This window comes from Castor canadensis, chromosome 5 (genome assembly GCF_047511655.1).
Source record: "Castor canadensis chromosome 5, mCasCan1.hap1v2, whole genome shotgun sequence".
NCBI classification, from domain to species: domain Eukaryota; kingdom Metazoa; phylum Chordata; class Mammalia; order Rodentia; family Castoridae; genus Castor; species Castor canadensis.
In genome coordinates, this window is record NC_133390.1 from 25,157,330 (window position 1) to 25,183,825 (window position 26,496).

At 32.8% G+C, this 26,496-nt stretch overlaps 1 protein-coding gene across 1 annotated transcript in view; it reads left to right on the forward strand.

The window, feature by feature from the left end:
* Positions 1–26,496, forward strand: part of Tmprss15 (transmembrane serine protease 15) — a 118,478-nt gene that overhangs the window by 61,948 nt on the left and 30,034 nt on the right. The window contains exons 15-19 of the mRNA XM_020153573.2: positions 294–419; positions 2,614–2,754; positions 11,799–11,909; positions 14,025–14,157; positions 25,659–25,754. Of these exons, the coding sequence (XP_020009162.1) occupies positions 294–419; positions 2,614–2,754; positions 11,799–11,909; positions 14,025–14,157; positions 25,659–25,754 (607 nt within the window). The remainder of the gene's footprint in view (positions 1–293; positions 420–2,613; positions 2,755–11,798; positions 11,910–14,024; positions 14,158–25,658; positions 25,755–26,496) is intronic.

The window sequence follows — 26,496 nt, forward strand, 5'->3', positions numbered from 1 at the left end:
TGAATAAGCTCTGTTCAGTTCATTTGTCCATTTCTTCACCAAGTCATTGATATTTTGGGAGTTTAGTTTTTTGAGCTTCCTATATATTCGGGTTGTTAATCCCTTGGCTATATTTCTCTTTTTGAACCAATATAATTCCTAATTAAAAAAACAAAATAATAAAAATAACTTGGATTGTTGGTTGTCATGAAATGGAAAAATTACCTTAGAAGTAATTTGAAATTCTCAACAGAGTGAAGATTTAAGTGAAATCAAAAGAAATATATTGTAAATTAAGTGTTGTTACTTTTAAGGTGTCTGGAATTTAAATGCACAAAATGGACAAAATATACATCTTCATTTTCAAGAATTTGACCTAGAAAATGTTGAAGATGTAGTTGAAATCAGAGATGGTGGAGAAGATGATTCCTTGATCCTGGGTAAGTCTGGGATTTGAATGAAGTCATATAACTTGAGACACTGTACTGATGAAGATAACATTTCTTAGTCGACATAATCACTTTTACAACAGCAAAATGAAAACAGAAGCAGAATAAAAACTTACAATAGGAGGCATGTTTGCATGGTGACAAAACAATTTTCTTCTCAAGTTTTCTTAGAAAATCGGGATTAATACTTTTGAGACATAGTTCTTACCATCTAGTATTAATTCACTATAATAATCTTTATAGCCATACACTAAGAACTAAAGATAGCCACTATGTATTTATCTCTGCTTTATGTGTACAGTAGATGTCAAAGATAAAAATTAAATTGGATTTTATTTCACTTCAAAATAGCTAAATTGTGTTATACAAAAATTTTAAATGATTTTTATTTTACCATTTATATGCTGTTTTATTTCTATATAAATCATTCTATATAAATCATTCTCAGGTATCTGAGAATGATTCAAAAGTGACCTAAGTTTACTTTCTTATTTCTATTGTTATTATTTTTTTGAATAAACAAAGGGAGTTGATTCTTCTAGAAAAAATTTTGTATCTAGATCATAAAATACGTAGTGACACATTAAAAAGTTATATACCAAACATAACAGTTATAATCTTACTTAACTGCTATAAATTGGCAGGTGTTTCTCTTAATAAGTCACACATTGAATTCTGAGGATACTTGAATGGCCAGCTGGTTGTATTAAACAGTGTACTTTATGACTAAAAGTGTTGTATCTCACTGTGCTTTATATTTAAATTTATCATTTATTGTGAAATCTCACCTGATGTCTTTGTAATCAGGATACAGTCATATCAACACTGCAACAAGTAGAAGAAGACTGTAACATGTGAAGGGCCAGGATCATGGAGAAGGGCACCCAGTCACATAATCCCCTCCAACTTTATGTAGGGTTGTTCAGCAGAAGTCCACAATACTCTAGAATGCATGCTTCCTGGGAAAGGATTTTAAGACCCCACACCGAAAAATAAACAATGAAAGTCTTGATGGAGCTAAGAAGCTAGCAAGAACTGAGGAACTTCAATTTTTTTTTTCAAATTTGGTTTTTGTGCATACATTTATATGTTCTAGTGTGTTCAGTTTATAAATTCTCAGGTCAAACTGTTGTTTACTTGTCTTTAGTGTTCTTTTGATTTAGAAAATAAAAATTTGTTTGGGTATGGTGATGAAAGCCCTTAATCACAGCTATTCAGGAAGTGGATATGGGAGGGTCACAGTTCTAGGACAACCCAGGCAAAAGTTAGCTCAACCCCATATTTTATTTTCTCAGAAAATAAGAAAGGTGTTGTGGCACATGTTTATAATGCCAGTTAGGTGGGAGGTAGAGGTAGAAGGATCTCTGTCTGAGGCCAGTCCCAGGCAAAAAGCAGGAGAACCTATATGAAAAATAAACTAAAACTAAAAGGGCTGGGAGTGTGGCTTAGTGGCAGATCACAGGCTCAAGGCCCTGAGTTCAAATTCTAGTACAACCAAAAAGATGACAAAAATTCATCATTTCATCTCAATATTTATATAAGTTCTTGAAAAGTAAATAAGAATTACAGAAGGATCTCAAAATGATAGTAATTTCTTTAGAAACTAAATTGTTTTCATGGCTTCTAACACATAAAACAATTAAAAAGGCAAATGTATGTTTTAATTAACTCAAGTAATATTTAGTAAAGAGTGTTTATGAAATTTCTGAAGCCTAGGGAATAGTGAGAAAGACCACTACTGAGGTCTATTTTATCTTTCTCTCATCTACTCTTCAGATTGGGTTTATGATTCAACTTCCAAAAAGTATAAATAAATTTGGACAAACTTTTGCTAAAGAAGATTAATTTCCTTATTGCTTCATTAATGCCTTTAAAAGCAGCCAAATAATCATTTTTCTGGGATAACGTGAACTTTGAACGGTAGTGGTGCTGAGCCTCATATGATTAATTCATTATTAAATTATAGAGACGAAGAATCTCACGTAGTATTACACAGAACGATAGAGAAATTGGGTTCTTAGAAACAGTATCTAAAATATGAAAAACTGCACACATTTATTTACATGTGGCTGTTTCATGAGTGAGCCAAGCTGCATGTTGTTCATCCATCAAGAAGATGGATGAGAGAAAAGGGGAATAATTCCTGCATTCAAAGATCTAACTTCCTCATTTTCCTTTGGAACAGCTGTGTACACAGGGTCTGGTCCCGTGGAGGATGTCTTCTCTGTCACCAACAGAATGTCAGTGCTTTTCATTACTGACACAAGTGTGGCTGGAGGGGGGTTTAAAGCAAACTTCACCACAGGCTATCAATTGGGGGTTCCAGGTAAGACAAATTATACATAGCATTATACTGTTGAAGTAACCCCCCAAAAATAAAAATACCAAGGATTTCAAGACCTAAATTACAATTTTTATGTTTGCAATCTAAGATATTTCTTCTTCTTCAGTATAATGAAGAGTTTCTTTCTTTTTATGTGCATAATCATTGCCTAAGTTTTTTTTAAAGCAAGTATCCACACAGAGTGTTTTTTCTCAGACCTTGTGTAAAGGGTCTTGAATTTTGTGCACTAAAGAGGGCTAAGTTAAAGTTAAGTTAAAAGTGAAGCAGTTGACACAGTGAACAAGGACGTTCCATTTGCCAAGGTCATATTTAGAGAGCAGAAGAGAGGCAGACAAGTGACCTGTTGGAATGCCAACAATATCCAATTAAAAGATCTAACATTATTAACTTATTAGAGACAGCTAGCACGATGAATGAATTTAATGCTGAGTGTTGCTGCTGGCATGTCAACCTTCTTCCTTCAATTTTAATCATATCCATAACACAACCAGCAGGAGCAAACAAAATGTGGTCTACACACTTGTAGAGATTTGTACAGATAGACTAAGAATACATTTATAGGAATATTTACATATATAAGATATAATGCTTTATATTCAGTAATGTACAGAGAAATAAAGTTTTTCTTAATTTTGGCTGTACTAAGGCTATGATTTTTCTTATACTACTGCCCTACAAGGTAGTGCTTCTTTCCTGTCAGAAAGAAGGAATAAATGTTACTTTCTACTTCTCTCTTTATTTCCATTGCAGACGTTGGTCTGTTTATCGTGCACTTAAGCACCTAGAAAAGAGGAAGATTTAGATAATTGATCCTTTTCTGGCCTATTATCTGGTCCTAAATTCTACTGTGTAATTAAATTCTGTTTAAATCTGTCCCTCCACTCACAACTAGCCTAGACCTTTGACCCCATTACGGAGAATTGTATGCTTTCAGCTTTGTTGCCACTCTCTGGCCTTCAAAGGATGATTATCAAAGCAATTTTGTAGAGGTAAGTGGTAACCCAGTTAATTAATTTTCCTTTCTGCATTTTGTGACTGGTTTTCAAAGCAGCTGATTTTGACTTAGAAACAACAATAACATGAACCAATCAAAATAATCAATTAATAAGATAAACTAAAATATTAAGACCTATGCAAAAACACATAGTATAAAAGAAAAGGAAAAAGACTAGAACAATTAGAATTTGTCTTAGAGTTCACAAAAGGAGGAAAATGTAGAAAATGATTCAATTTTTATGAAATAGTAAAGAATAAAATCCATTGACATAAATTATCCATAAATAAGTAATATGTATTAGGCTAACTATATGTGTGTATGCATTATATATAATCAGAATTTAACTCAGAAGAAAATTAAATTACTGCGTTGGAAATATTAAACAAGATAATTTTGACTGAGACATTTTTCACTTTAGTCAATAATCCTCCCATCGTAATTTTATTACTACTGATTATAAATGATAACCATGTTTGTCTGCCAACACTTTATCTACTGTTTCAGGTTTTTCTCTTTGAGATGTTCTGGTTTTCTGATAATACTTTTAAAGTTATGGCATAAATAAGGATTTTAGTAGCTAATGTTCAGAAATTTTAAAATAAAACATACCTAGGATGTGTAGTTTTCATAAAAGTTAGTTTGTTCTTATTGCATTAAGGAAAAATAAATTAAATGATTAAAAAAAACTGAGTAACAGAAAAAAAACACAAAATGTTTTCACCATTACTTTTATAACTGAAATTCTGATTCATATTTTTTAATTAAATATATTTTTTGTTTCCTGATAGAATAGTACTTGCTTAGCACAAGATCCCCTAAGTGACATTTCTCTCCCCAAGAACTTTGGAAAAGAGTGGTCATGTTTGTCAAGCAATTTCCTGTGAAACTTTGCCATAAACAGATTACTCTTTCTAATATGACTAGAGGCCATTGGGTTTTTTTTTATTATCATTTTTACATTTACTCACATGTGTATACATTGTTTGGGCCACCCTCCCATCTTCCCCTGCTTATTAATAATATGAGCCACATAGTTTTCTTTTCAATTTTATTACTACTTAGAAACTCTGGTTCCAAAATATCCAATTTCCACAAAAATTGACACAGGAAAGTATGTTGAAGAATGCAATCAATAAAAAGAAAAAATATGAGACTGTAATGAATGGGCATGCAACAAAGAACCCCAACCACAATTGAAAAGAATACATGAAAGTATTTGATGTCCCCACTACAGAGGAACTAATACAGAAACCTTAAAGCAATGGAGGTCAACATGAGAAGGGGATCAGGAACCAGCGTAAAGATCAGTTAGAGATGAATCAACTTGGGTTTTAACACACTTGTACATGAAAGCAATGCTAGGAATCTCTCTGTATAGCTGTCCTTATCTCAACTAGCAAAAACGCTTTGTCTTTCTTATTATGCTTATGTCTTTTCTTCAACAAAATTAGAGATAAAGGCAGAACAGGTTCTGCCTGGAAGCAACGGGAGTGGGGGGAGAAAAAAAAAGGGGGTAGGGGGAGAAGCAGTACAATGTATGCACATGTGAAAAAATGAATAATAAAAAAACAAGAGACATTAACAAAGGAAAAGATTAAATCAAAATTAAAGATATGATAGCAGAAGATGTATACTTTCCGTATCTGAAAAAATGATAGCCAGGCTTGGTGGAGCAGACCTGTAATCCCAGTGCTCAGACATTGAGGAATGAGGCTCAGAAGTTCAAAGCCAGCCTTGGCTACACAGGAAGACCCTATCTAAAAAAAATCTGAAAAACAACTTCTCACTATGTTTTATAAGAAAGGATACTAAATACAAATCAATGTTATAATATTTCCTATTTAGAGTATTAAATGTCAAGAGGAAGTTTCTTGTCAAATTCATGAGCAGAATCAATATTTTCAAAAGCACTGAAAATTGAATCAGCTCTACATTTAAGGATGAACACTTAAAAGCAGTGATAGGACTAAGTTTTTAAGTTTTTAAGGAGATAATGTTGCAATTTAAAAAAGGTACAGGTCTCAATATCATCTGTATTTGAATGCAGTAGAAAATATATACTTCAACAAAATATCATACAGTAGAGCAAACAAATATTTTGTAGTTATTCTACTGGAGGGGAGGATCTTAAACCATTTTTCCAAGGACTTTAAATTCATAGTTTTATGTTGCAAATGAAAAGGGAGGAAAAAATTGAAAAAGAATAAACTATGAAAAGGAAGACATGAACACAGCTCTTCCATCAAATGTATTATTGTTATTGGCTTTTATCAGGTTCTTATTATAAAATAAACAATATCAAGGATTTTGAAAAGTATTACAAACAATTTCTATACAAGATAATACCCCAAAATTACATAATCTATTACTCTCAACACAAAAGGGATACCTGTTCAGGGGTTCTTTATAATTATTTGTTCTATAGCTATAATTCAATTGCTACTATTTTGTTGTTTATGAAAGGAGTTAGTTTTAAGAGAAAAATATTAATTTAGAGTGGAGTCTGCCATGACCACCACTGTGTGAGAAATATCCTGGAAATGGGGTTCACACTCTTGTCTGGACCTGGCACCGATGTTGCTGGAGAGTAGAACATGAAGTGACTGGGTTGTCATCAGCAGTCTTTTTCCATCAAGATTTTTTTTTTTTTTGTACCAGAAACCTGAAAAGCAATTATAGAAACAGGGACTTGGCAATAGGAGATAGTCAAGCTGGTTTTGGAAAGTAAGATTGGACACACATATCTGCTTAAACTGGTGCTCTACTTCGGTGATCATTTTAGAAAAAAATACAAAACAGTTATCACAAATTGTTTTCAGTATTTATGTGCTTTAATTGTTTTCTGAGATATTTTAAGGGCACCTTTGAAAGTACTCAATTGAAATAAAATTATATAACATATTTTGTATGTCTTCTCCTAATTTAAACAGTTCTATTTACATCAAATTGGAGTATAGTATGTATTTATTAAGATAAAGTCTCTTATAAATGTACTTTCATTGCTTTTTTCTGATACTCAGTAGTGTATATCAAGCAACTTGGAAGTGGCAGCTGGTTATATTTAGGGGTTTAGAGCCCTCCCCAGACTGTGTGGCATGTGCCTTAGAGACGAATTTGATTCCATTTAAAACCAAGCATATGTTGACTAAATGAAGCAGGGCAACTGGAGAGTTCATAAAAAGAAGATGGGGAAATTTAATTCTGAGCAATATTTCTAGTTTTTTCTCTCTCACTATGGGAATAAAACTATTAGAAATAAGATTTCAGAGTCCAGGGAGAGTTAAAACTTTATATTAAAGACTTCTTAATGATGCCAAATTGTTATATGTTCCATAGAATCAAAATCAAATTTATGCATGTAAGGAAAATTTGGAAATAGCTTATTTATACCTCTTCTTGGATCTTATTTCTATTTGCATCAGCAACAGTAGATCACTGCCCCATTAGCCACTTTTTTATCCAACTCATTCAGCCTTTGAAAACAAATTTCTTATTTTTTTCTGAATTCATAGGGTATATTCCTAATAGCTTTAGATAAAGTACCAAAATGAGTTACAATTTTCAGATAGTCATACACGTTTTCACTCAAATTTTTATTCACATATTTAAATTTATTCTATTTAACTAATAAGTGATTTACTAATTAAATATAGCCTGACTACACTGACAAAAGAGTAAAATTATCAAAAAACTTATCTGTAATTATATTATTGTCCTTGAGAACTCATTATTACAAAACCTCTGAAAAATATAAATAATTTAAAATAGCTAGTTAAAACTAATATTCTATAAGTATATTAAAATATTTGATTATGGGTATGGAATTAGTGCTGTCAGATCCTAAAAATGAATATTACATATGATAAACTATGAATTTATAATGGAATATATGTATGCATACATAACTATATGTATTTTTAAGTCTTCCTATATTCTAAAGGAAAATTAAAAGAAAGATAAAATCTAAAGGAAATATGAAATAAAACTTTTGGATAAAATATAAGTGCAAGACTGTAGAAAATGTAATTGTCTTTGCCCATTTGTCCTCTCAGTAATCTGATTAAAAATATGTATGAAACAAATTGATAATTAAATTTATAAGAATCTCATTATTTACATTTATTTATTATTACATTATTATTTATACATTATTATTTATAAAAGTTTGTAAAAACAGCAGCCATGGCTTCCTAAAAATATTTTATTGAAATAAATTAGATTTAGGTTAAAAAAATAAAGAACAGTTCAAATTTAAAACATACAAATAGCTCCAATTGTTCTAAAACAACAAGAGAAAATGATTAGGCATATTTTCTTATTTGTCTGGTAATTTGGAGGAGGAAGTGTTACAAGGACTGCGTGTAGTAAAAATGTTAACTTAAAAATATCAGTGAAAAGGGATTTGGGGAGTCTGGGGATATAGCTTACTGGTAAAGCACTTGCCTAACATATTTATGACCCCGAGTTTTAACTTCAGTGCCACACACTCAAACTCTGAAGAATTTTAAATGTTCTTGTTTTTGCTGTTAAGAATATTATCTATTGAATACTCACTGTATGCATATATTGGTAAACTAAATACATGTATTTTATTTACATCTAAGGCAAAAGTACTTATTGCCATTTGACAGTCAAGGAAGCCAAGTCTCAAAAATATTTATTTATTTGCACAAGGTCAAAAAATAAGGAAAGAAAATGTCTAAAATATAGCTCTTACCAAGACCAAATGATTCCATAGCTATATTTTAACTGCTATTCAAATTTAAATAGGTAAATTTTATCTTATAATTCATAAAATCAATTTAATTTTCAAATCACTAAAATTGCCATCAATCAACTACCTTAAATTTAAAAAGTTACTTTTGCTTAATAATATAATGAATTTTAATTAATTTCCTTTTACAAATTCTATAGTGTAATATAAAACAGTCTGAAAGTTGAAGCTGCATTTATTATTTCATCAGTTATTACTATATGCATGGTAATAGCTAGGAAACTCATATTTCATCACCCATAATACATATAGCCCTACAGACAAATAGGTAGAAGAGTATAATCCTGGGTAAGAAGCTAAAAATAAAGGTGCTTTAAAAAGGCCCTTTATAATAATAGTGTAAAATCTATTATTAAGGTTCATGCCGATTTTTTATACATTTCAACCATTTAATATTAATTTACTTAATATTTAACAAATATCTACTTGAAGCAAGCTTTCTTCTCTTGCTCCCTTGTTGGAGTGAGCTTTCTCTCTCTCTTGGTTATTACTGAACCTAACTGGGGCTAGCTGGGGGTGACTGGAGATGAAGAAAGAACAAAGGATAGACAGACAGACAGACAGAAAGTTGGGGCCAGGTGTGTTGGGTGATCGGGTGGAGAAGCACAACCCTCATTGCTTCTTTTCTCTGTTATTCTCTTCATTTACTCTGCTTCTTATCTCTGTCTTTATTCTTTAAAGCCGTACTCCTTTATAATTCTTTAAAACCTTGCTTCTAAAGTCTTCTTTAAAACCTTGCTTAAAACCTCTTTCCTTAGACTCACTCCATCCCATGTTTTCTCTTAGCTGTTCTTTAGCATAATCTCTCTTAAAGTCTTTGCCCCCAGACTTGCAGTTCCCATGTTCTCTCTTTAGCTTTTCTTTAGCTTAGCTTTTCTAAAGCCTATGTATAAAGTTCTTGGTGCAGACTTGCATTGTCCCATATTCTCTTTAGCTTTCTTAAAATCTCAGCCCTCAGGGTTGCTAACAATTCCCCTTTTGCAATTCTCCTTTAGCAATTCTTTTCCCTGCAGAAATCTTCCCTTCAATTCATTTTCTCCCTTCAGCAATCTTCGGCCAGCACTTTCCCTTCAGCAATTCATTTTCCCTTCAGCATTCCTTTTGCAGTCCTTTTCCCTTCAGCAATCCTTTTCCCTTCAGCAATCCTTTTCCCTTCCAAAGCCTCCCACATCAAAAAGCCAAAAGCCCAAAAGCCTCAAAGTAAAAGCCCCCAAAGCAAAAGCCCCTAGCAAAAAATCCCTAAAGCAAAAAGCTCAAAGCAAAAGCCCCAAAGCAAAAGCCTCCCATCCTCCTTCAGTGAGTCTTTTATATCCAGTGGTAAACAGGGTGGAGCAGCAGTTCTCAGGGAGGGGTATGATTTTGTAAGAGAAGAAACCTGCCTTCCTGTATCTCTGAATGTAAACAACTTCAGGAGAAGCAGCTGTTCTGCATTTTCCTCTTCTGTGGCCGGAGCTGTGCCAATCTTAGCCTACAGATAAACATCTTAGGAAAAGCAGCTGAGCTGCACCTCACCTTGCTTATGTCCAGTTCTCATCGCTTCCCATAATCCACTCTCCACATCTACTGATTTTCTACTTTGTGACATTTTGCTGAGCCTTGGACATACAACAGTGAGGAAATATAGCAAAATGGACACTATATGGTAAAATTAATTTAAAGAATGCTGACCAAGGTGAGAGTATTAACAAGGACATCTTTATTTCATCTGTGGCTTTTTTTTCAAATATCTTTTTGTTCCTTAATATTCCAGGCAGACCTCTTAACTTTTCCAGATACTTCCAGTATCATTCTTTTAACTGAATAACTAAGACTTAATTTTAAATAAAATGCACAGTTTAGTGTAGGATGAAAACTTTCAGATCATCTAAATCAAAGTTTCTTTTATTCCTTCAACTCAAGCACAAACCTTGGTTCAATGAGATGTAGAGTAGAATAGAGTAGAGGAGAGTAGAATATTGTCTGTAGTTCATTTTCTCCTTCCATTCCTTCCATCTCACTGTAGTTCCAATGTTAAAAGACAAGAGGTAGGAGAAATTTATCACATTGTAGTTTTCTTTTGACCAGCAACATCTTCTGTCCAAAAGCTAGCTCTTTTGTAGAGCACGGTTGTGTGTTCTTTGAAGCACTTCCACCTTATCCTGAACTACTACACTGTAGGCATCCCTTGTGAGATAATTTCTTATCCCTGCTCAGCTATGAATGCCATTTCTTTGTGCTGTAGGCTAGTTGCCTTGACAGGCAGTTTCACTGATTTAGATATCTGCCCCAAATTTGCATATGGCAAACTTTCTGGCTTCTAAATTAATTATATAGTAATTGATCACCAATGTTTGCATAAAAATCTACCCACAAATTTTAGGCATAGATAGCCATCATCTTTTATAGAATTTTTCACTTTAACATGGTTTCTTACTAAAGTCACAATTAAAGAAAAGTCTGACAAACCTTGCACTAGCCCCATGGATTCTGCAATGTTTAAAACTTCAGGCAGAAGAATGGTATGTTCACTTCACTTCTACATGATTAAACATGAATTAGTTGCCATAGGGGATCCACACTTGACTTGATAGATAACACCCATAGGAAAGCACTCTCCAGAGACCCTAGTCAGTCTTTTCTTAAAACAAAAAAATAGTAAGTCACCTTTGTTTTTAATAGCTGGAAGCTACTCATTGGAACAGTTTGAGTTGTACTGTCCCATTGTTGATGTTGCTTTGCTTTGTGCTCCTAGTACAACACAAAAAGAACCTCTCTTTATAGTGTGACAATATTTATCAGTGTTCTCTGATCTGAATCTACAACCTAGATGCTGAACAGAGACAATTCCTTTCAAGTCCCATTACATTTGATCATTGTAAATTAAGAAAGTATCCATGATATACTTTTAACTTGTTTCTGATATACTTTTAACTTGAATTATGACTCAGTGAAATCAACATAGATTATATTATACTGATTTATTTTTACTAATCATTTTCAAAATAGAAGTTTCCCTGTCCCTTCTTGTTTTTGTTTGTTCATTGGTTGGAGATTCCTGAGGTTTTATCTTCACCCTTTTAAACCCATATGTTTGGCTTTGATACTATTTCTGAGGCATTCTGAGTAGCTAAGTGTGGAATGCTTTTAATATTAAAGCTTGTTCCACCATGTGTCTTGGCATAGGACTGATGTTTAAAGGCTCCTAAATGGAATGAGTATGCTAAAATCATCTATATGCTTTTTTTGTCCTGTACAATAAATATTCTTTCTCCATAGAGCCCTGCAAGAATGACAGTTTTCAGTGTGAAAATGGGGAGTGTGTTCCACTGGTGAATCTTTGTGATGGTCAACCACACTGTGAGGATGGCTCTGATGAAGCACATTGTGGTATGTCTTATTTTTCTAAAAATGCTTATATTAACCTCCATTTTTTGATTCTACAAAGATTATTAATATGTTTATTACTTTGAATTTTGATGTAGGGTATGGCTATCTTCTAGTGTACCATTCTAGTTAGGATAAAATTTAACATGTAGAACTCTTGTTTCTGTTTGTGTGTTTAAACCAGGCTATATTTAATAATTGTAAGTCTGGGACAACAAATATTCAGATAGATTACATAAATACAGCAGAGAGAATACATAGTAGCTCAAATCAGTCACTTTAGTACCATTCATACCGGTTACTGTATTCTGTTTACTACCTTTAAGCAGAGAAATCCTTATGCTAATTTATAACTGAATTCCCTAGACTTGGTCCTTTTCATTCTTGGTTCTTCAGTACCTTTTACTCTTCCTGCCTTGCTTGTTTTTAGTCCAGCATTCACATTCAGATCTCTACAACTATATGAGCAATTCATTCTTTTACTATGTCTTATTTTTATTTTAAAGAAAACATTTAAGTTTATATATTCAATGTGCCATGCTCTGTAACTATGTGCTGCAAAACAGTCCCATAATAAGAATTTACTCTATTTCAGCCATGAGGAAACTGAGTATGGAAAAAGTTCTCTATCTGCCAAAGATATTGGCCAAAGTTGTGTTTCAAACCTTAGTCTGTCTAATTCTAAAAATCAGTGCCTTAACTCTTTTCATAATAAGAAAGAAATGTAAATTATAACTGTAATAGGATGTTGTAGGTAAGACTGCCATTGCGTGTTTTCCATGTTTGATAAGATAATTGAACTCGGTCCAGTGCTTACCTGAGCATGAATACTCTTAGCATTCTACCCAAAATGTTTGTAAGATGGTGGGGAAGATGATGAAAATGAAACAGCAAAATGGCAAATGGAAATAAAATGTTTCTGAAGAAAGAAGGATTAAAAAGTACCTTTGTAATTTTTCCTGAACTTGAGTTTTTCCTCCTTGATAACTGTTTATAAACAATGTTCTTCAAAACTATCTTTATTTTCTGTTTATTTGTTGTATCACTGTGAAATGAACTTACATATGTCTGCTTTTTCCATTTTTATAGTTGTTTGAAAAAACAAAATTAAATCTATTAAATTTTTATCTTTCAACTTTTGCTTTCCAACCTACTCAAGAAAAACTACCATCAGTCTCTAAACTAAATGTTAAGAACATTATACATTTTGCTCAAAAGTCATCATTCACTTTTATAAAGTTAGGTCAAATGATTTCTGATGTCTCAGTGCATATTTTGGTGTATATTATTTTTAAAATTGTATTGCAAATTAACAAACTGTAATTGTAAATATTTATGGGATATAAAGTGATTTTTTTTCTTTATTGTTGTGCTGGGTAGGGGGTACATTGTGGCATTTATAAAAGTTCTTAACAATGTATCCAATATATCATACTTGAATTCACCTCATCCATTGTTCTCATTTACTCCCTGTTCCCCATTCCTGGAATAGTTTCAACAGGTACTATTTTTGCATTTACAGACATGTGTACACAGTTTTTGCATTTTATTCATCCTCCTACCTCTTTTCCCTGCCACCTCCCCTTCCCACTGATACCAACCACCTCCCTGGGCAGGACCTGTTTTGCCCTCCTGTTCTACTATTTTGTAGAAGAAAAAAAATGACATTTTTTTCTTGTTTGATTTAAAGGTAGCTACACAGGGGGTTTCCTTGTGATATTGCCTTGTGTATATGTTTTATAACCCCAATATGTATGAAGTATATAATAATTAAGTCAGGCTGGTTGACCTATTCATCACCTCAAATCAAATACACATGATTATTTTGTGGTGAGAAAACTTGAACTTTATATCCTTAGCAATTTTGAAATACACCATGGTTTGTTTTCGGTGGTGGTGGTGCTGGGATTTGAACTTAGGGCCTTGCACTTGCAAAGCAGACATTCTACCACTGAGCCACACTTTAGTAAGTTGTTTTTTAACTGTAATAAACATGTTGTATAAGAGAGCCTAAAAACCTTATTCCTTCTGTCTAAAATTATATACTATCAGACAAGCCATTCCCTATCCCCACCCTCCAGTCTCTGGTAACCACCATTCTACTCTCTACATCTTCAGTGCGTCTTTTCAATGGCACAATGAACAACAATGGCTTAGTGCAGTTCCGAATCCAGACAGTATGGCATGTGGCTTGTGCTGAGAACTGGACCACCCAAATTTCAAGTGATGTTTGTCAGTTGCTGGGACTAGGGTAAGTAATTCTACTCAACTGTCTTTTAAGAAATTTTCTTTTTTTACTGATATAAAATTGGCTTTATTAGAAAAGTACATATTTCTGAATTAAGAAAATATACATGAACAAAAGGAAGAAAATAAGGATCTCAATTAACCCTATTCTCAATTAATATTCACTGCTAAAGTCCTTTCTATAAAATGGAAAAACACTTGCATAAAACCTGTGCATTTCCTCCCATACATTTTAAATCATCTCTAGATTACATATGTAAATACTGTGGAAATAATATATAAATAGTTGTTATACTATATTGTTTAGAGAATAATGACAAAAATTCTACAAATACTCAATATAGATGCAATTTTTGTAATATTTTTGATTGTTTAAATGTAAAGTTATGGAAGTTATAAATGCAGAGGGCTCACAATATTCCATTTTATGCTATATCATGATAAGCATAACTAATCACAAGAGTACTACAGAGAAATACTTTTGAAATATCTTTGTAAACTATTTCCACTTGTTATTTGCAAAATTTGTAGAAGTACAATAATGGAAAATTACATGAAAAGTTTAAAACTTTACCAAAAAAGTGAAAATTCCAATTGACTCACCAAATATTTATTATACTTCCTAGTCAAATGTAACAATATATAAATTGAAATACATAGAATATAAATCAAAATACATAAGTTCATGGTATTCATTGTTTACCTTCTCAGCACTCTAAAAAATAAAGGGGAAAACATAAGTTAATAAGTAGTAATAATTTACTTTTCTTCTAATCCTTGATTGTGAAGATTTCAAGATTCACAAGCATATTGGATCACATGTAATTATTTTTACCAATTATAGTACTACTTTGTTTACCAGAGTGTCCTAGTAAACTTTGAGGTCTGTAAAGGTAAGAACCTTGTTTTGTAAACGTTCCATCACAATAATATATACATCAGATAACCAACTTATAAATAGAAAAGGATTGCATTGTCTCACTGTTTTGGTGGTTCCAGTCCATGATCATTATGTAATCATATATATGTACATATACATATGGATAGATTTTTCTATACAAATGTATTCCAAAAATTGTCAAACTATAAAGTATTATCATTTTTTCTTTGCCCTGAACTGGTAACTGACTTTTTAACATATTCTGAAAGCTACAAAGTTAAAAAGAAGAACAAATCCATGTAAATCATATGCATGCATTAACATTTGGCAGATAACCCAACAATTACTAGTTTATTTAGTCAAATACAATAGATTGCCTTTTCTATAATGAGCTCTTTTAACTGACTAGTAATTCATATGTCAGAGTCTTATCGCTACACACAGATTTTCAAAATTTGTTTCAAAATAGTTTTCTATTTTATTTTTGTTTGGAATCCAAAACCTATTTTCTCTAAAAATAACCTTACATGTAGTATTTAAGTCTCCAACTTAGAGCACAAAAACTGTTCAACTTCTAGTAGACTGAGAGAGGAATATTGCAAACTAATGCCAAGATAGTATTTAATCACTACATACAAGATGTTTTTCTATAGAGAAGTGTGTTAGATCCCACTTGGAGTGCAGGGAAAACTCAGTAGCTTCTTGCAATTGGAGTGAAATTTTCCAGTTTTCCTTATCTCTTCAAGGTTTTTACATTCATAATGAGGACTCTCAGCTCCACACCTCAAACAAATGATGCCATCCTCATCAGGAAGGTAATTCATACCAAGAGCAAAGGGAGGAAATGGGTTCTATCATTCATTATACAAACAGTCTTCACTTCCTATACTTTAGAAGTACATATATGTATATAAGTGTGTTTGTATCACCTCTTAATAATACATTATAGACTTTATTCTACCAAAAACTCAACTTTGGGGGCATTTTAGATGAAAGAGTCTTGGATGAGGGTGAATTGTGGGGAGAATAATGTTTTTTTCTGGTAAAAAGTCAGGAAAACACTGAAACTCTCAATTGTTCACTCTTACTTCAAAGAAACCATTGGGTAAGTGGCATTAATTCCAGTTTCCTACTTTAGTAAGGAGTTTAGTTCAACAGCAAGTTCAGAGAGGTGGAGTCCTAGGAACTCCTTTGGTACAACTGCCCAGAATTGCCAGTAAGGCTGAAGAGCTCTTTTATGTGCTGTTTTTAAAGATGAACTAAGGAGATTGGTATCTTGACCTTGTTCCTAAATTGGTGCATCCAAATGAATGTTCTGGGTGATTGGGCTTTTACTGCCCAGGAACTTTGTACACCAATTTAGCAGCTTCCTAAGCATCACTATAGGATTGTAAATATAGGAGTTTTTCCACTGTGCTTTGTGAATCTTAACTCAGTTGCTTCCTGGAGGATGCATGTGATTAAGATGAGTGATTTATTCACAAAAGTCAAAATGATCAGCATCTTACTTTGAATGAACTCTGTTGAATAATGGTAGTAGTAATGCTGATTTCTTCAGTTGCATGAGGGAATGTATTGGGCAAAATCATATATCTTTATTATATTTTAACAGCATACAATATAAATATGTTATTTTGACTACTCCTGGGTAAGAAATATCAATATTAGACATGCTATTTGTCTGGTCCATGAATAAATAAGACATGATTCTTGCTTTCTCTGCTTATGTACTAAGAATAGACAAATAGAAAATTAAAATATAATGTGACAAATACCATGTGATTTAGGAGAACTGAACCTAATTCAATTTGAGTATCTAAGGAAAGTCTTTCTAGAAAATAGCCTAAACTGGGTGGATGAAAGTCAATTTCACATGACCATGCACTATTTATTTACAATTTCCTTTTCTCCAGCCAGATTTTACTGTCTAGTTCACTGACCTCATTTCCTTTGGATCACAGAACTTCCAGTTTGAGATTGGGACAAAAAACTTGATTTTTTAGCGTGTATATAACAAGTAGTGCATGCCACTTACCATAGATACAATATTTTTGATGAAGGTCATGTACTTTCTTCTCAAAAGGGTAAGGTAATTTCTGCCAAGACTTTAATCTTTGGCTCTGTGCTTGCTTATTAAATAGTCTTCATAATGCTTGAGTAATTGAAAGAAAGTTATAGCCTTAATGAGAATTTATCTACACTAGTACATGGTACCTGAAAAAAAAACTTGGTGAGTTTAAAAATGTATTTGGAAAGTAATTTAGGGTTAATTTATTTAAAAAGCAATGTAGTCTTTCAAGATTATTTATGTAGATAAGATACAAAATTGAATTGTCCACAGATTCTAGTAAATCATATGAGGCAGATTTCATCAGCCTCACCTTTTTTATGTTAAATATTTAATTCCCTGACATTTATAACATGCACAAGTAAAAAGTTCTTCAAATAACATTTGTATGTCTTTCATCAAAGTATGAAAGAATACTTAATCTAATGCAAAAATAAATGTTAAAGAAAGTTATAGAAGTGAATTTTAAATTATATTTTCTATGAAACAACACTACACTGTAACTAACCCAGTAAATTTCCAATGTAGTTGACTTGCCTTGCTAAGTTACTAAAAATGAAGAGCCCATCAGCTGTGTAAAACTTTACAGAATTTAGAAAATATTAATGTATTAAATATAGTTAATTATTTGAATCCTAGGAATTCTATGAAGAATTGGTGCTAATTTTTAAGTTCTACAACAGTCCTGTACAGTATATCTTCATCTTACATATCAGAAACATCAACTTGATCCTCTCATTTCTCAAACCCAAGTAAGAAATGGAATTACTTCAGTGTTCTTCCATTGCAGAAGTGTTTTGAAAATATTGGAGGAGACAGTAAAGATTGTTTAAGTCTTTTAAATAAAAAAAGAATAATTGATTGAATTCCTTTGTAAGCACCATAATGAATTTGTTTCCACAATTTAGCATCGGGTCCCAAAGACTGAAATTAAAATCTGTGTTATATTAGTTTGAGAAGTTGGTGGACAAATAATACTCCAGTTACTATAAATATTTTTGTCATTATCTCCCAAATTTTCAACTACATAGGGAAAAACTTAACTTACTACAACTGAGAGCACAAAACAATGAACATCATAGCAGAAGAAAACCATAACTAGTATCTTTGACTTTATTGACTACTTTTTTTTTGCCAACTGTACACAAAAACAAATGTTTTCTACTTTTTTCTGTTTTAATTTACAACTCTGCACCATGTTACTATTATGTAGTGGTGTAGGGAAAAGTATAGGTAAATTGGTGGAAAAAATATTTTATTGGATTTAAGTGACTTTACTAAATAAGTCTGGTAAATGCCAAACTTTACTAAAAGCCTACCATTTACCTGAAGTACAAATTAAATGTTTGTTTTTTTTCTTATTTTAAAATTTTATTTTATTTAGAAATGCAATAACTAAAAGTAAACAAGGAATAAATGATAACAAAATGCAGTAGTTTGATAACTTTCTAAGATTTATCTTTGATAAGTTTGTTATATGACAGAATTGGGATGAGCAGAGTGAGTAGGTAATTATCTCTGCTCTGGCAAAGAAATGACAGTAAGTGTACCACCAGCTTGTATACAGTTGCTCCTGGATATATCACCTGGTCATAGTCCCAGACACTGAGATTCAAGGTGGTCTAGCTCAGTGGTTCTCAATATGTGATTTTTAAGACAAAACCAACAGTGTTGGATGCCTTACACTAATAGAAATGAAAATTCTGGAATCCTCCTTCAGATCTATTGAATCTAAATATCTAGAATAGGACTCAAGAAACTTGATTTAATAAGCCCTTTCTGTGATTCAGACTCACACTAAAGTTCAAGAGCCACTGTCTAGGGTGGGTGTTCTTAACCTTGTTTTTGTCTGTCATGGACACTTTCATCAGTCTAGGGAAACTTACCAGCATCTTCTCAGGTTCATATATTTAAGCATGTAAATCGCTGAAGAAATTAATTACATTTTCTAATAATCAGAAAAATACTAATGTGATGTGGTAATGTATGTTTCTCTATTGAAGTATCAAATAAGATACACCAATGATGTGGTATTTATACAGAATGGAATCTTATGCAGCCATGAAGAAGAATGAAAAGTTATCATTTGCAGGTAAATGGATGGAACTGGAGAACATTATTCTGAGTAAGGTTAGCCTGGCCCGAAAGACCAAAAATCGTATGTTCTCCCTCATATGTGGACATTAGATCAAGGGCAAACACAACAAGGGGACTGGACTTTGATCACATGATAAAGCCAGAGCACACAGGGAGGTATGAGGATAGGTAAGACACCTAAAAAACTAGATAGCATTTGTTGCCCTCAACACAGAGAAACTAAAGCAGATACTTTAAAGAAACTGAGGCCAATAGGAGAAGGGGACCAGGAACTAGAGAAAAGGTTAGATCAAGAAGAATTAACCTAGAAGGTAACACACATGCACAGGAAATCAATGCAAGTCAACTCCCTGTATAGCTACCCTTATCTCAACTAGCAAAAACCCTTGTTCCTTCCTATTATTGCTTATACTCTCTCTACAACAAAATTAGAGATAAGGGCAAAATAGTTTCTGCCAGGTAGAGAGGGGGTAAGGGAGGGAGTGTGGTAGGGGGGGATAAGGAAGGGGTGGGGGGGAGGGGGAGAAATGATCCAAACATTGTATGCACATATGAATAGAAAAATGGGTTTTTATATACATGCACCAAATGCAATATGACAAAGATATCTGAGGTTTGTTTTAATGACAATTTTATAGGTGGTGCTGATAACACTGTGATTAGTTACTTGCATATACACTGCAAGAATGAATAGATTTCAATTAGAGGCTAGTGAAAATAAAGATGTATTTATTCCTTATCCAACTACGAACACCCTACATGGACTACCTGAGTCTCTATAGAACCAAGGCTAAGAGGATAAGGTCCATGGCCACAATAAGACATGGAGGTCTTACTCTCTAAAGAGTTCCAGGTGATTCTTACCAGTTGTCCTTTTACGTTTAAGAAACTCATGATCCTTCATATACTTGTTTTGGTAGAAACATAGAACTTGGTGGTTTGATTCTACCTTATATTAAAAGCAAAACAAAGCAATATAAAATAAACCATCAAAAATCCTTTTATATTCTGTTGCTACAATATCTAATATCCTGCTGAGAACAATCTCTAACTTAATCCAAAGAATTCTTTAGCTTGTCATTCTTACACTAACCTATTGTGATCAAAAGACAAATGCAGAGTTTAAATAAACTCATATAAGAAAGACATCATTAAAAGAGTAAAAAAACACTGTTGACTAGGTTTTCATCAATGCAGGACTAGTATTATATCATATTCGGAAAAGAATCATGCTTCATTTAGCCCACTCAATATCTGAAAACATATCATTGGGAAGGAGGAGTCTTTTCTTTATGAAATGTTGCTTATTTACACTGATACAATTCAGGGAGAATTTTCATTGTCATTAACTCTTTTTGAGATTATACATTTTTATTGGTATTTTGGCATCCCAGTGAGATTTGTATGGTCAGGAAATTACTAAGAATTAAATTACATGCAAAAAAAGTTTAAAAAATCTATGTTATGGTTTGTTATAGTTATGAATTATTTACCAATAATTTTTGCAGCAGTAAGGTTTTTACAATAAATTTTGCAACAATGATTTTAGGTGTTTTGTCTTTATAGAAAACTAACCAGAGAGCTTATCTCCCCTTGAGGCAATATTCTTTATCATTTCTTTAGACAGTTTTTGGTTCAGGGGAAGCTTCTATGGTATAGAGCAAATATGGTAAGGCAGGAGAAAAGTATAAAATTTGTCAAGAAAACGCCATTTTCCTCCTGGTTCTTTTTTAAGTACATTCAAAGCTCAACCTGGTATTAATGTAACATGTTCTATGAGATCAAGGGCAACTTTGAGTAAAACTGATAAAATCTAAGGCACTAATGTTCTTTATTTCCTCCTTCTCTTTAATTTTCCCTCTTCTGATTTTTTTCTTCCTTATTTATATCCTTCCTTCTGCATGCCGTTATTCCTTTCCTTATTTCTCCGTTATTTCCTTACTACTGTCTTGTTTTCTTAAAAAAAAAAAAAGATCTACATGACAAAGGCATATACTGTAAGAGTATTATTATAGAATACTACAAGAAAAATAAGACCTAAAACAATAAGGGACCCAGGCATCATAGTGTATGTCTGTAATTCGAGCTACTCTGGATACGGAGGCAGGAGGATCAGGAGTTCAAGGCCAACTTGAACTAAGTTAGCAGTGAAACCCTTTCTCAAAAACAAAATAGAGACAAAACTGCTGGGAATGTAGTTCAAGAGGTAGAGTACTTGCCTGGTATGCACAAGGACTTCAAACTCCAGCATGAGAGAGAGAGAGGGAGAGAGAGATAGGGGAATTTACCTCCAAAATTCTGGAAAATTCATGTAAAAGGGAAATGTTTCATTATGGAATAGCATAAATGCTACCAATTTTATAAGGAGAGAGGTTTTACCTGACACTAAACTCTAAAAGAAATCTCACAGGTATATCCTTATTAGGTAAAAGTGTGCTAGGAAAATATGTGGACTGAGAACACTTCATAACAAATGTGGCCTCCTACTTAAAAATAAAGAAAAAAAATCTCTTATAGCAGACATAGTGACAAAATAGAAGTAGATTATGTATTGTAAGAACTTTTGTAAATGTCACAATGTACCCCAAGTACAACAATATGACAATACAAATTTTTTTAAAGAAAATTTTGCTAAGATACCTTAAGCCAAAAGATTTAACATTATAAAATTACAATTAAATCATTAATAGCTTAGATACCACCAATTTGGAATTTCTGAGTCTTGGGATTGAGACTAATTCCTAAAATTGGGTGGTGTGTTTGAAAATAATAGCTCATTATTAAAAATTATTTTAAAAATTTTCTCTTTCTATATTTTGTATTGGCTTTAGTTTTCTGTTCTCTGAGTTTTGTAGCAGCTTTTTATTTTTGTTATTCTTTTTCTGTAGATATGACTACATTTTGAGATTCTGCCATGTGTGCATATTAGTTGACATACTGAGTTTAGAGTCTAATCAGAACTGGTTTCCATACATAAAAATTTTGTTGAAAACTTTCCTAAGTTCACATGCCAATTATACTACATTTCTGAAGAAAAAAAAAGTTAAAGTAGATCAAGTACCAGACCCTCGAATCCAGCCAGGGTGGTCTAGATCAGTGTTTCTCAGATGTGATTTTAAGACCAACCCTGCAGCACTGAATCCGTAGGACGCATTTATACAAATGCAAATTCTGGGACACTAGATAGACCCTCCATTGTTCAAAGCACCCAACATGTTATCTATAGAGAGCCTCTCTCCGTGACAATCTTCAAGTACCATTTCTCCCACCCATATTTTTGGTGAAGTTGCCAGCAGTTTATTTCCTTCTAAACATCATTTTATCTGTAAGATAACGAGGGCACTGACCAGCCTGACCCATCGATTTCTCTCCTGTTCTTAATATAGTAGCTTCCACAAGGAGGAAATTGATTAGCTTAAGATAACTTTTCTATTAACATGTCTTTACCTGTATACAAATGTCACAAACTTTTAAGAGCTAGAGTCAGAAAATTTAAAATTAATTAAGTTTACCTGTTGGGTAAGAGCTATCATAGGCTAGGTGAGTGGTAGGTAGATTGCTGTAAATGTGGTAAATGAATATACGGTTGTAGTTGAAGTGTGTCCAGTTCAGTGGTGGTTTTTATATAACTGCTCACATGCTGCGACTCTCCCAGAGGAATGATTTGCTATCGAATCCTTTCCATTCACTATTCTGTAAATATTTTTGCCTATACAAATGCTCTGCCCTGTCTTCTGTCCTGGCAAATCAATCTCCTTCTTTCCTCCAATCTGAAAAGATAGCTCCATCCTTCACCAAAAGCATTTTTAGGTTCATCCCACCTGACTCTATTCATTACTTAAACCTTTTGGGGTGTGAAATGAGCTACAGTGCCTGGCTGTAGTATTTGCAGTAGGCATTATTATTCCTTTTAGCTTTAGTATGACCACAGGCTTAAACTACCCTTCCTAAGCTCCTGCTTCAGGGAAGAATTCTTATCACAGCAAATATAGTCTGAGTAATGAGACAAAGGAGAAGAAATCTAAGCAGGGCCTCAAAAGAGAGGCAAAAGATTTAATACCATGCAAATAGCCTTGGGATATCCTGTTTTCTCTCTCTAGAATTCATTTATATTCTTACATTCCATCTATGACCTAAAAAATAATAACGGTTGCATGTGGGTGCTTCTTTTTGCACATAAATAAAGCTTTTCTCGAGTCAGGAGAGCCCTTTGAGGGTACATAACCCACAAAAATGGTAATAAAGGTTTAGAAATAAGTTACCAGAAGGGCAATAAAATGTCAACAAGGTAATGCTATGTGACGTTCTTATGTTATGCTAAATTTTCACTGATTTCAGGCAGTCATGTAAATGGGCAATGAAGTTATCTAACTCTGCAGATCTGGAAATTTTCAAAATTTAGGAAATAGACACCCTAGTTGTAATCTCTAAAAGTTATAACAATTTCTTTGCAAGAAAAGGAAACGGACACAAAAAAAAAAACCTCAGGTGCATGCTTTCTTTGTAGAACTTAATGTATTCTCTCTTAAATCAATCTGCAGTAATCCCAAGAGTTTATCTTTCAAATGTAAATGATGATTTAACATAATGTTGTTACTTTTTCAAAATTCATATTTATACGTATGTATAAAAATTATACATACATATAATAACTACTCAGGGCCTTGTGCTTGCTAGACAAGCCTTGTACTACTTGAAACTCAACCTTAGCCCTTTTGCTTTAGTTTATTTTTCTCATGTTTTTGCCCAAGGTTGGCATTGGACTGTAATCCTTCTACTTCTGCCTCTTACATAGCTGGGATTACAGGTATGAATCACCACAGTCAGTTCATTTTTTGAAGTAGGGTCTTGCTAACATTTTTCACCTGGACTGATATCAAACCTAGAAATTCCTTAACATTTTTTAAAACCAATATTCGTGTGATGAATTCTAGCAGAAGCTGTATGATGGTGAAACTCAGCATCCTCTCAGATCTGTTTTGATACACATTCTCTCTTCCATACATAGAGCGGCTTTGCTTTTGTGAAGAGCTTCATGACTTAAAGCATACATGACCTGCTGCATCCTTACTGCCCTTTGAGTTCTTCATGCCTGATTTGCTTTCAAAGCTTTAGCAAATACAGCTATATAAACAAATAAAATGGTTATTCTGGCCTCATGGAAGGGGATTCTTAATCTCCAACAATAACAATAACAAGGCTCATCTTTGCTTTGGGAAATCTACTTGGTGTTTTATTAAAGAACTAGTAATGGATTTGTGTGCTTGACTTACTTTTATGTTTATTAAATTAAAGCACAAAATGCTAATTTCTGCAACATTAGAGCTCACCTCCATTGTCCCAGACAAACATTCTCAGTTTTTTGAAGACTTTGAAATAACTAGAGGAACCCCCTTCTAACTCAGCTCTTTTCTCCTTATTGATCATTAAAGCTTTGAGTGTTCCTTGGAAATTCCATATACACAAATAACAAAGTGTCAGAGTTAGCTATAATCTGGAGAAGTCACTGAGTCTTCTTTGGAAGAGGCAGTGGGAGAGTCCATTACGCTACTTAAAAAGATAGAAAACTCATTGTCTTCCTGCTCACCAAAGAAAGCAGAATCAGGATGTCTCCAACCTAAAGGAATATTTTTATAAGACTATTAACATCTGGAATGAGTAAAAGAAAGGAAACAAGATTGAGAATTTAAAGCTAAAAATCACCAATTGAGTCTAAGGAAGAGAGTCAGTATAATTACGAGAAATCTTCAATTAAAACTCACAGTTGAGAACATGGATATGCTAGTCTTTAGCGTAGGGGATTCAATGTTTTTTGTCACATGGAAGTTTTATTTACTCTACCCTGTGGTAGCTCACTAGTTTACCCTTGCAAATTACATCCCTCACTTAGCACATTCACATGGATTTCAACTTTAGAATTAGGTTTGTTAGGCTTTGAATTGAATGTAATATCAAAAACAAAAAACATTTGGAAAGATACACATTGAAAAATCTTCTTTTCTATATAGTTCTTAACTGACATGCATTTTTTGAAAGATGAACTACACTCAACAAGAGAAAGACTTACGTTATGATGCAGCAATTCTACTAAATTTTAATTCAAATTCATCTGTTAAACTACTGGGAACTGTTGGGCAGCATAAGCAAGTCAAATGATAAATGTAATGATACTCAAATGGTACATATAATGGTCTTTGTAGAACAGTATATGGACATCTAGACAAGGACTAGAGGTACAAAACAAACTTTAAAATTGTGCTCTATGTCATTATGGATAATTCTTCTACTAATATGAGATGTTTGGAGATAGCAAAACACTTGAAGTTTGATATTAAAATGCTGACCTGTTTTTAATAGAATCCCATAATTTCTTTCAATCTCTATAGCTTTAAAGAACTAAAAATGTAACTTATGAGTTTTTGTTGGATTTTTCTTTTGTCTGCATATCTTCTTTTCCTAGGAGTGAAAACTCTTCAACACCAACACGCTCTACCATAGATGGACCATTTGTAAAATTAAACACAGCACCTAATGGCAGTTTAATACTAACACCCAGGTAAGTTCTAAAATCTATTACTGGACTAGGTATGCGTGAGCTGAAAAGAAAATAGTTTCTAAGCCAGCTGCATTTGAATGCTGCCAAACACTGGGCAAATAATCTTGAAAGTTATTTGATTTATTTTTTGGCAGTCTGAAGCAGTATTTCATTGATACTTTCTATTAACATTGTCTCATCCCATATATATGACAAGATAGTCAAATGAGGTATTCTGGGTATAATTGTCTAGCACGCTGATAGAGATTTGATAAATCCTAATAGTACATCTTTTATTCTTATTTTCAGAGTCACAGACCATTAAATCCCAAAGAAAGAAATTATGATATGTGGAATAAATAGGTTTAAAGTTGTTCAAATTAACAAAAGTGATACAAATTAGCTACCATAAATAGAGGAGAAAGGTGGGGGACATAGCAATCTTTGTCTTCCTTAGCAAATAGAATATGAACATTAAATGAAAATGTTGGAACTTTTAGTTTAGCCTATGTATTTTGCTTTTTAAACTTAGGTTTATGCTTATAAACATTTTTTAAAATATTGGAAAGTAAACTTCTATTCAAAGATCATTTTAATTTTAAATTATGTCATTTCTCTTGCTTGAGCATTAAGAGTAATTTTTGTTTGAAATTTGTAAAATTGGCTTCTGAATTTTAGTTTCACCAAAGGCCAGCAGGAGGTGAGAAAAAATAACTGTAAGAATAAGCCAAAATTATAGTTAAGCATTTAAGATGCTATTGTT